At 39.3% G+C, this 12481-nt stretch overlaps 1 protein-coding gene across 10 annotated transcripts in view; it reads right to left on the reverse strand.

The window, feature by feature from the left end:
• Tnrc6b (trinucleotide repeat containing adaptor 6B) overlaps positions 1-12481 on the reverse strand; it is a 242124-nt gene that overhangs the window by 66353 nt on the left and 163290 nt on the right. For 9 of the 10 annotated variants that reach the window (XM_048454733.3, XM_048454729.3, XM_087898946.1 and 6 more), the window contains 2 exons: positions 10456-10543; positions 4511-4532 (listed from right to left, as the gene is read on the reverse strand). In XM_048454733.3, the coding sequence (XP_048310690.1) occupies positions 4511-4532; positions 10456-10543 (110 nt within the window). Of the gene's footprint in view, positions 1-2323; positions 2342-4510; positions 4533-10455; positions 10544-12481 lie in introns of those variants that run through there. The other variant, XM_087898949.1, reaches the window with a different exon arrangement.

A 12481-nucleotide genomic window follows, 5' to 3' on the forward strand; every position in this document is an offset into this window, starting at 1 on the left:
GGCACTTGTCATCATGCCTGCGGCTCCTGACTACTGGTTCTTTTGAATTTACTCTGGTAGCTCTTCAATTCTTCCTCATTTCCCTTTGGGGTCCTCCATATTGTGGAACAAGGGTTAAACAGTAAATATTTAGGTTTCACTGGGCATAAGGTTTTAGCTTCAGCAACTCAAGTGTGTACTAGAAGAGTGAAAGCAGCCATAGATTATGGCTGTGCTTTAGTAAGGATTTATTCGACAGTGAGCCAGGAATTTTACATTCTCACAGACATTGTACTTTGAATCAACTTAAGAATTTAAAGAACTCTCTTTGCTCACAGGCAGTATAAAAATAAGCAGGTCAGATTTGGCTTGTAGGACACAGGAGCAGCCCCTGCTTTTGACCATTCTTTTAGTTATAATTACAAAAGGGCATTTACTTTGGCCATTAGCTATGCGTGCATGTATAGACACACACTCCCTCACTTGGGAATTCTGCAGTTTTATTCAGACTAGCCTCCAGCTCATGACGATCTTCCTGACTCAGTCTCAAGTCTGGGTGAGATTACAGGTATAAATCACACCAAACACTGAGATTACATCTTTTAAGTTTTTTTAATTACATATATTTGTGTGTGTGTGCACACACGCTTGCACATAAGCGTGTGCACGTTCAGGTCACTGTATGAGTGACCTGAGGACACTTGCAGTGGTCAATTGTCTCCATCTACCCATAACAAACAGGTGGGGCTGCCTACTTCTCACACTGAGTTGTTGAGAATTAAACTCTTCTGCAGAGGCTTTAATTATCACTGTGTAACTTTGTTTCCTTTATCTCCAACTTAGGTCTCTTTTATTCTCTCTGCTCCCCTCAAACTTGACCCCCAGCCCTAAGCTCCATTAACTCCTAGCATTGTGAAGTTATCACCAAACCTGCGTTTCAGCCTAGAGGTGTTTAAGACTCATTATGTCCTCATCCCAAACACACACCATTACCTAGGAACCGACGCTGAACTCTACTTCCTTCCTCTTTTTCACCACTGTTTTACCCAGGTACTGTCCACCCTCATTCCCTCCCACATGAGAATTTGGCTCACTTATCTGAGTGCATGTTTTGTAACAGCTCATAATCACTCATCTTAGAGACAGCTAATTCTCTCCGTCTCCCTATTTATTCATTTATTTATGTGTGTATAATATCTATGCGTGAGAGATAATACAGGTGTATACATGCTACAAAATGTGTAGAGATCAGAGGACAATTTCTGAGTGTTTTTCTTTTTTCCACTATGGACCTAGGGATTGAACCCGATCATCAGGCTTGAATGGCAAACAATTTCACCCAATGATCTCACTGGCCCTATTTCCATTCCTAAACAAATGCTACCACCTATTAGAGCACACAGGTGCCTCTACAATGTGGGGACCTTGTTGGTAGTCTATTTGAGCGACTGACATGCACACACTATAATATGTTTCCTAGAATAAACTCAGAAGTCAATGTAGTAAATGACCCACAATCCCAGATATGGTTATGGGAAATGCTTTCCTTCAGATGTGTGCCAATGGGGTATGGGGCAAGGTTATAATTTAGTACTTTGAACCACAACATTTAAAAACTGATCCACTTTCTCCCACTTCTTTGACTCACCCTAAGCCTCACTAGAAAAAAAGCAGATAGTTACTGTGGACATGTTCAATCTTAGCAACCAGAGCCCTACCTGAGGGTCCTCAGTTAGGAAGACATGAAAACTAAACAACCCCACATTATTTAAATCTGCCTGAAGTGATAAATTCCTGGCCAACCTGACCCAAACTGTGCATGGTCCATGGAGGCTTCCCCTTCCATACTGATGTCTACAGACCTGCAATTCCCACTCTGGATACTTTCTAGCAGCTAAAGGTCATGCTAGTGTTTAGAAATCAGTCATTTCATTCTATACTGATAGCTCTCATTAAGGCAATCATCATCCTATAGCACACTTCAGCAAGGCTAAATTGTTAAGGCCAAATTCTGCTATTATGTAGTTTGTATAATTGGGCTCTTAACCCTAGCCTTACCCTTTTCCCTGTGAAATTTCACTTAGTTAAATCTGACCTGGTGCTGATTTTACAAACTGTTTTGTGTTTATTTAATATACACAAAAGAGTATCTAAATTTTTGCCTAAGTGCTTTTTCTTCTTTTTAGCTGAGTAGGCACAGCTAGCACATGTCCTCAGAGGACTGGCTGAAGTCCCTGTCCTACCCTCCTTTCCGGGATTCTCACCATACGATTTTTAATGGTGGAAGATGAAGGAAGAACATACAACCGATACACTGTTTTTCTGAAATACAGAAAAATCTTACTTCAGTCCTTGTACAACCCAGACTTGGCACCAACACAGTCTTTTCTTTTTTTCTCTGCTGGGAAAAGAGTAGATTCAGAGTTAAGGGCAGATTGCTTAAGAAGATAACTGTCATTGGGGAGAGGAACAGGAACCAGAAATGTCAGCTCAGACAAAAGAATGAGGTGGAGGGTGCTCAACAAAGACAAAGACTTGATCACGAAATGGAACAAACCTAGCAAGGCTAGTGAGTCTGACACACCTCAAAAAGAAATAGGAATATACATATTACATATGTGTATGCGTATTTAAACTTCCTGTCTTCTCTCTGGTTCTAAGAATTAAATCCCTTGGAGACCCAAGCTAGGCCCTCATCTCCCTTTAGGGATTATCTGACTTGATTTTCCAATTGAGGGAGCAGGAAGAGTAAGGAGACAGGGAAGTACGATTCATCTACAGTAGGTATGAAAAAGATCCAAGTAGAAGGGTACATAGGAAGGAAAGTTTGATTTTTAAGACTTTGGCAGAAGAGAGAACATAGTGTGTGTGAACAGACCTGGTATTGTTATTACCATTTGGAGAAAGAATGCCTAGTGGATTTTGCTTTTCTATAGGATAGAAGCAGAAGCTGGCTTCTACCATATTCTTTATGTTCTACTAACACAGAGTCTGGCTTGTCAGGAAAACACCAATTTTCTCACCTGATAACCACTGCAAAAGTCCTTTCATAAAGCCAATAGCACACGCCTGTAATTAAAGCACCCAGGAGGCAGAGGCAGGAGGAGCATTGCAAGGTCAAGGCCAGCTTGGTCAACATCATGAGGTCCAGTTTAGCTATCGCTATACAGTGAGACTTCCTGCCCTGCCCTGCAAAGTCTGATAAATGTTTTGTTCCCCAAATTCATTCACAAAGTATACTTCTAAATAGGCTTAGGAAAAATACATATTGGATGGATATTTCTAGAAGAAAGCCTACTTGTGGGTTCGGAAATGGCTGAATTGGACAAGGGAAAGAACACTATTCTCCTAACCAATTAAGATAATAATAATAGCATTTAATAATAATAGATATAATAATAGCAGTGTCTCACAATTTACTTTCTAAATCACAACAAAGGCCCAGGACATAGTCTCCTTTGATATGCCTTTGATTAGAAATATAATAGATTAATATGTATTTATTTGAGAATTTATTTTTCATAATTATGTTTTCTAAGAAAACTATCTTTAGATAAAACATCTATGAAAATCAATCATTAAATTCATTAAATGGCATGTTTTTGCCTGTTAGTCATCAAACTGACCATACTGACCAACTAAACCAAAGTGAACTCAAACTACCTCACCATTAAAGGGACTCTTATCAAATCCAAATCTCCAACCCTTATATGATTTTTTTTTTTAATCCAGGTTGATGGTTTTCATGTTCTGAGGCTGCACAGACACTTCAAGGTACATCTCTAAGAGCTTCAGCCTAGATAAGACAAGGTCTAGCAGCAGCCTGGGTGCATATAATTTGACGACTAGGTCAACTGTTTTAATATACACTTAAATGAGAACCACATGTTTAAGTGCTCAAAATAAGCATTATCTCAAGGAATTCTCTCTCCCACTATTAAGGCCTGCTATCCAACAATGACCATTATCAAACAAAATTACATAATTAGAATCAGGAGAGCAGAAAGAACCACAGAAAAGGATAGTATCAGACTGAGAATGACCTAAGGGTCATTTGCATCTGTTTGCAACACATCAGATTTTTTTTTCAAGCAGAGTTAACTTATTCAAAATTTGGTATCTTAAAAATCACAGTCCAGGCTCCAGTTCAGAAGGCTGTTGAACATTCTAGATGTGACATTCCAGTTCCAGACACAATGCATTCCATGCACCAAGATGGGTAAGGGCTCTCAGCAACTGTCATCTAAAACTAGGAGTTGGCAGTTTGTCACTGTCTACTAAAAGTTCTGAAAGAGGTTAGTTCAAAATCATGATTCACACACTTTTAAACAAAGTATTTACTCTTTTGCTCCCTAAAAATGTAAGGCCAAACTAGAAACACAATTCTGAGTGCTTTTTGTTTGTCATTACTGCTCTTCAGTGACTGCAAACAACCCACCTTAATTATTGTACCTACTCTCTGCTGAATGGATTGAAGGCTGAGTCAGCAGCATCGTGAAATCTAAACACAAAAAGAGAATAAAAATCTTACCTTTGGTTTTTTGTTCCGTGACCTGCAAAATAAATAACAGATATAAGTAAATAAAATTTGCTTTTTAAATTCAGTACTGTGTTGTAAGACCATTTTAACTCTTTTAATGCAGGCAATTCAAATTGTCAGAACACATAGTATCCAGGCTTAGTTGAAATCCAAAACAGCTGTGAGTCAATTTGGACATCTTTCTAGAAGTTATGTCCATATGTTTAGTCATACTGACACAACTAGAATTTGAAGGAAATCTAAATTTAAAACAAACAAACAAAAATCAAAAACCAAACAACAACTTTAAAAAAAAAACTTTCTACTTGTTGAATGATGTACTGGGAATAGTTAGCTATTCTGATTGCTCTAATTCCAGAAAATCCAACAGATGTGGCCAGAAACTAAATTACCGCAAAAAGATTCTACCTGAGTATGAACTCACATACCTTTGAGCTCAAACTTAAGAAGCACAAGAGGCACCCATCCTGAATTAGGAATCATGGTTGCAAGGAAGATTTGATACCAAGCCTGTATGATCTCAATTAACCATTTACCTGGGGAAATAGTCATTTTCCCTACCAGGGTTTTGGTAAGAATTACATCAGATAATCATGCCAATGTTCAACTGATATCTGCTATCATCATCAAAGTTATAAAGGAGAACATAAGACTGAATTATGCAAATTTTGAGCAAAATTTATGAGTGCTTTGTTAAAAGTATTTCAATAAGTAAGAGTCTATGAAAAAGCCTAAAATGATGGGTAGTTAAATATAGCAATGGACTTGTGGGGTCGTGCTGGAAATCTTTCTAAGACAGAGGTAAACTACTTCTGATATTGCTACAAAGCAGTGTGGAGTGGGGGCACAATGACACAGCGATATTCATCATATACTTCCTGTAATATAAAAGCAAAACCACAAAAGGGCCACCAAAAGAAAAACATCCCAAAGCAAGTAAGCCAGAATCCTAGCCACAGATAAATCACATTGTTAATACCATATCTGACCTACTTTTCCAAACTGTCAATTTGCTAAAGCACTTTCACACTGACTATCTGACTTTGAAAGAAGTTATTAAAAAATGAATGCTATGCTTCAAGGCTCAGGGACCACAGAGGAAGAGGGGGCAGGAAGACAGTACGAGCTAGAAGGTAGGACCAAAAAAGGTCTGGACCAGACAGAACCATCGCACTCATGAATTCATAGCAGTTAGAAAAGACCTGTACACAATCAATCCAGCTAACAATCCTGCACAAAGGGGGGAGGGGTCTTGAAGCCCCACCTCTAACTGAGGATGACAGCTGATGGCTTCTGAGGCAGAAAAAGCTTTCTTTAAGGGTTAGGCCCCTGGTTCGGCTTTACTGGGCATAGTAGTAGAAGGCCCCACACCCTGGACTACATGAGCAGCACAAATTAAAATCAGTAGGCTATTTAAAAAAAAATGTACAGAGAAACCCTGTCTCAAAAAACAAAACAAACAAACAAACAAAAAAACGAAGATGACAGGATATTGGGAGTTGCTGATGGGGTAGATCTGGGAGGAGTTGGGAGAAGAATGGGAGTAGTAAATATAGTTAAAATATATATTGTATGCAAGTCTGAAATTCCCCAAACCAAAAATATATTAAACAAAATTATGGTGGGAGATAAACTCATATATAAAAGGAAATATATTTTCATTTAGGCACTGTTTTATATACTTTCAAATATTACCCAAAATGTCATTAAATGAATGGTTAATTAATTTAAAAATGAATGTTACAATCGTCTTTAAAAGACATGTGTGGCTGATAATCATTCCAGTTTACTGCTATTCATGAAAACATGGACATCTTTGAAGTGCATGTCCGGTAGCTAACCGGCCCACAAATAGATCCTAGCACACTTAGACTCTGAATCTGACCTAAACGCTCTATTCTTAGGACTCCCTGGAGCTCTTCTTACATCTTTGTATTAAAGGACAGGCTAATTGTACTACACTGAAATCTGTGGAAAAGTGTCTTAAAATGAACCTGCTCTACACTACTAATTGCTCAGGTTCAATTCTAGTGAAAAGTCCTTGTACATTTTTCTACAATCCCCAATTATCCAAGAATGAATGGTTTGATTCACACACCAATTCCTGATGGCAATTTAGGTTTTATTCCATTGTAACTATTTCTTGGAATGCCACTTTGAAGATTAGTTGAATAAAAGTCAATACTTCCCCCAGTTGTAAGCAACAAATCTAAATCATGTTGAATATGTCTTATAATGTGGGTGCTGTTACAACAGCCAATTCTCAGATGTTGGAAAGCTGGACAGTCAGAGTCCATGTCCTGCCAACATTACACAATGCTCCTTTCGCAGCATCAGCCTAATGAATGAATGGAGTCCTTCTTTACACCTCTCTCGTGAATGGGAATTCAACATGGTTTACACAGGGATGGTTCTGGAAAGGGCAAACTGCCACTGAACACGGTGGAAAGAGGTTCATGTTTAATTTCTGTGTGGAAGAAATTTAATTTTAGCCCTAAATGAAAGTCAATGTTTTAATAACATTACACTGGCATCATTCATTCTTCTTCTCCCTGCAGGGCTGAGGATGGAACCCAGAACACTCTTCCACCAAGTTACACAGTCAGCCTACTACCACCCATTCTTGAGCATTCCATCACTCAACAAACATTCTGAGCAACTACTGGGTCCCAGACACGTGAATGGTTAAGAGCACAGACTGCTCTTCCAGAGTTCCTGAGTTCAATTCCCAACAACCACATGGTGGCTCACAGCCATCTATAATGAGATCTGAGTGCTCCCTGCTGGCACGCAAGCATACATGGAAGGAATGTTGTATATGTAATAAATAAATAAATCTTAAAAAAAATAAATGTAAATTTTAAGAAATGTATACCTTGTTTAAAGAGGAAGACAGACACAAAGAGGTGGTTACAAAATTATGAGGAAAACAAGAAAGATGTGGAAGCCAACTAACAACCACAGAATAGAATTTCTGGCATATTCTCTACAATTCTTTCTTCCAGAGCACATTTTATGACTTTGAGCTGTCTTTACAATAATGCTGGAACCACTAAAGCAATCTTTTGTGCTCTTTCCTTAAAACTGCTAAATTGGAATTTAATTATAAAATTATACAGTGGTTCAGCATAATAAAATGTTGTCAAAGACAAAGTGTCAGCCTAGACTTTGTTAGCTGATCTGAAATGTTTTTTTTCTTTCTTTTTGGCAGCCCTGGCTTGAACTTCTTTCTAATACTTTTGCCTAGACCCAAGAATTGGGGTTACAGGCAGGCATCACCATGACCAACAAAAATTTTTATATTAGTCATGATTAATCCCTTCAAATTTAAGGTTATTATTATCTTTATCATTATTTCTTTTTAAATTTATTTTTATTTTATGTACATTGGTGTTTTGCCTGTATGTATGTCTGTATGAGGGCACTGGATCCTCTGAAACAGAAGTTACAAACAGTTGGGAGTTGCCATATGGGTGCTGGGAATTGAATCCGACTCCTCTGGAAGAGCAGACAGTGTTCCTAACCACTGAGCCATCTCCAGCCCCTGTCAATATTTCTTAATTGGTCTTCAATGTAGATGCACACACATGGGGAAGATTGCCTAGCTGTACAGACTATACACTTTTTGTAAATAATCACTTTCCAATGTAACCAGATTCTCCTTTATTTCAAATAAATTTTCTATTTGTACAATACATAATAAAAGTCTGCAGGTGCATATTTGATTTACAAACAAACATTTATGTTAAGAATGAAGACAGAATATATACTTTCTGAAACAATCACTGTCTACTTGTCATCTAGTCAACAACCCCTATTCAGATCCTTGGTGTCCAGCCTATTAACTCCATTCCCAAACTGTGAAATTCTGGATCAATTTAGTAGATGAAATGTGTGAAAAAGACAAGATCTCCTGAGTAAATTGTGAGCATGGGGATCATGGGAGAGGGTAGAAGGGGAGGGGAGCAGAAAAAAAAATATAGCCCAATTAAAAAAAAAATGTGTGGACGTAGGGGGAGAAAGTTCTCTCTAAGTTCAATCTAATTATTCCACTTGAGTTCTTTTTTTCATTTTGGGCGGTGGTGGAGTGTCAGCAAGGTCCAGGGCAGGAGTTCAAAGGCCACAGGGCAACAGAACCAATATGCTAACACCAGTGCACCTGCATACTTCAGCCTCACTGACAGGGAAGGCGGCTCTACATTCAAAGTGCTCTCTCGCTCTTTTGTGAGACAGTTTTACATAAACCCACTTGGCACAGAACTCTTTATGTAGCTGAGGAACACCTTCAATTTCTAATAATTTTGCCTCCACCTCTGAAATAGTGGGATTATAGGGGTACATCACCACACCAAGCTCATTATCTGCTTTTTAAAATTCATACTCCTTATTCTAGAATTGCAGGTAATTCTGATAGGCTAAGATTGGCAGCAAGTACTCTGACAGCATGAAGATATGATAAAAGATGTACCACTATCAACATGACAGAAATACCATTAAAAGCAGACAAAAATTTAAATCACACAGCAGTCTGATGCAGTACTAAATAATAACTGCCTGTTCCTTTTAATTAAGTCATAAAGAATGAATTACATTCATACACTTGACACACCAAGGTTATCTGCAACCCAATTCACAAAGTCTTTCCAAGATTTTTCAAATGCTGTTCCTCACAAATGTTCTATTTAAATATGACTTCAAATAATAAAATTTTAGGACATGCATCCTCAGTGATGCTGGGAAAACTTGCAACGTGGCCCTTCTGCTTCCCATTAGGTCTGATAGCCTTTTACTGTTCTTTGTGAACAGTTCTCTCTGAAGCTCTAACAGTTTATAATACCTCTACAAACTTAGCTTTAGAACCAGTAGGGACCCTCATGCTGACTGACCTCAGTGAGGCTCCGCTTTCCAAATCTCCATGTAATCATACAAGACCTGGCCAGCAAATCTTGTCTTCAGAAAAAGAACCACAGCAACCCTCAAGAGCCAGAGCCCATGACCCACGTTACTACAGGAATAGTGAAGAAGGGAAAAGCCCGGCCAGGCAGGGATAGTCTGTGTGCTGGGGTAGGAGCAATGCTCTGAAGTAAAAGGCTGCACCTGTCAGGACGTTCTCACCACTCTCAGCTTCCAACAGTCCCATCAGACAAACGTTTTCAGCGGAGACCTGACAGCTGTCAGCTCTGTCTTTTCTCTCCAAGCACATTCCTTGCAGCTATGTAATGCTCTATTCTCCAAGGGACTGTGCAAGATACCATTTCTTTTTCAGTGTTTCTGAGACAGGGTCACAATATGCAGCTCTCACTGGTCTGAAACTTACTATGTAGCCCAGGATAACCTCAAACTGAGCATCTTCCTGCTTCTCAACACATGCCCCTAGGGCAGTTCACTGATGGGATCATTATAAAATAAAATTTCCTAAACTATAGTGCCAGGGACAGGAAAAAATAAATAAATAAAATAAAAATAGGGCATACTCAAGCAAGTTTTAAAAAGTTTGTCTGGTTGGATGGTGGTGGCACTGCGTTTAGTCCCAGCACTTGAGAAGCAGAGGCAGCAGATTTCTGTGAGTTCAAAGCCAGTCTGATCTACAAAGCAAGTTCCAGGACATGCCCTAAAGCTACACAGAGAACCTGAGAGAGAGAGAGAGAGAGAGAGAGAGAGAGAGTTTATCTATAAACTTGGAGAGAAGATGGATACTAAATTGTGATTCAGCTATTGAAGCACAAGTAGGGACTTTAATATTCTTTACTAATGTTTTCATGCAATAAGCTGAAGCACTATTAATCATTCACTGTATAGTAATATATATATATATATATATAAACTTCAAACATTTTTCTACTTTCAAATAAACTAGTATCTTGGGTAGGTATTCAAGTAAGGCAGTCATTAATTAGGGAGGACCGGCAAATGATAGACCTAAATGCCTAACTCACCTTCTGAGTGGCTTCTTTTTTCTTTTTATCCTCTTTCTTCCTTTTCTTGTCTTCCATTAACTGTTCTTCCCTTTCTTGCTCCTTCTCTCTGTAAAAGAAATAACACCAGAAAGGTTACACAGTACACCCACACCCCATAGAGCTATGGGTTTCTTCCTCCATCACTCTGCCTTTTCTTTTTTTAAAATTTCATTTTATTTTAGGGATATAGATATTTTGCCTGTACTATCTGTGTGCATGGTACCTGAGGAGGCCAGAAGAGACAGATGGCTATGAGGCATCACTGAGCGCTAGGAACTGACTTGGGTCCTCTGGGAGAACAGCACACACTCTTAACTACTGAGCCATCCTTTAAGCCCTTCCACCTCATTTTTTTTTTTTTGGTTTTTTTTGTTTTGTTTTGTTTTGAGACTGAACCTACAGCTTGCTGTTTCTAGTAGACTGAGTGGTTGATACGCTCCAGGGATTCACCTGACTCTGATCCCTAACCCCCTGCCCTAGAGCTGGGATTATAGGTGTATACCACTAACCTGGCTTGTTTGCTTGCTTGCTTGCTTTCTTTTTTTTTGAAAAAACAGAAACATAAATGAGCCAGATGGTGGTGACAGTGGTGCATGCCTTGAATGCCAGCACTTGGTAAGTAGATTCCTGTGAATTTGAGGCCAGTTTGGTCTACAGAGTGAGTTCCAGGACAGCCAGAGCTATACAGACAAACCCTGTCTCACCTCAAACTCCAACAAAATAAACCACAAGTGCTGGGGATCTGAACTCCTCAGCTATCTCCTCAACCCCACTATTTGTGTTTTTAAGGAAGGTACTAAGAGTCCTAGAAATCAAAGTGGTCTCTGTTGGGTGGACTCATAACTGCATCCTTTTCCTACAAACACAAATCAGGTCAATAAATCTGCTTCACTCAGCAGAAAAAAAAATACACACTAATAGTCCTCTAGTTGAGGAACTGTGCTAAATCTTAAGATTATACAATTTATATTACTAATTCAAAGTAACTCTGAAATGTACCATTTATTCTAACTATGAGAGTTAGGATCTTAGGTAATGACACATTGGTGCGGGAGAACTGTCTGTATTCTGTCAATCATGTATTTTAATAAAACGCTGATTGGCCAGGCAGAAAGTATAGGTGGGTCAACCAGACAGGAAGTAGAGGCAGGGCGATGAGAACAGGAATAGTCTGGGAAGCAGGAAGCTCCCTCCCTCCGCCACTCCTGCGCAGATCACTGAAGCAGCAACATGTGAGCTGACAACTGAAAAAGGTACCAAGCCACGTGGCTAACATAGATCAGAATAATGGGTTAATATAAGCCTGAGCTAATGGGCCAATCAGCTTTATAACTTATAGAGATCTCTGTGTGATTGATTCTCTGGGACTTGCTGGCTGTGGGGTACTGGGCGGGAAGCAGCAACATGTGAGCTGACAACTGAAAAAGGTACCAAGCCACGTGGCTAACATAGATCAGAATAATGGGTTAATATAAGCCTGAGCTAATGGGCCAATCAGCTTTATAACTTATAGAGATCTCTGTGTGATTGATTCTCTGGGACTTGCTGGCTGTGGGGTACTGGGCGGGATGGAAACCCCAACAAGCCGGCCCTCCTGCTATAACACATCAATTCATGGCTTCACAGACATCATCTACAAAATGACTAAGAGAAAAAAACAAGATTAAAGAAACAACTAAGGAACTAACAAGTTTGCAAATGGCAACCCCACAAAAAAAGAGTTCCAGAGGGACTCGGGACTAGGGAAGAAGGCAGATCTAGTCAAATGCAATCAGTTTCTTTGGTTTTGTTTTTGTTTTTTCAAGACAGGGTTTTTCTGTAGCTTTGGAGCCTATCCTGGAACTTGCTCTGCAGACCAGGTTGACACCAAACTAACAGAGATCTGCCTGTCTCTGCTGGGATTAAAGGCGTGCACTATTTTTACCCATAGAAAACAAGAATTTTCTACATCAGACATGGCAGTGGGCAATCCCACCATGTGGGATGCTTTGGGAAGTGGAGTGAG

This window comes from Myodes glareolus, chromosome 19 (assembly GCF_982192425.1).
Source record: "Myodes glareolus chromosome 19, mMyoGla1.1, whole genome shotgun sequence".
NCBI classification, from domain to species: domain Eukaryota; kingdom Metazoa; phylum Chordata; class Mammalia; order Rodentia; family Cricetidae; genus Myodes; species Myodes glareolus.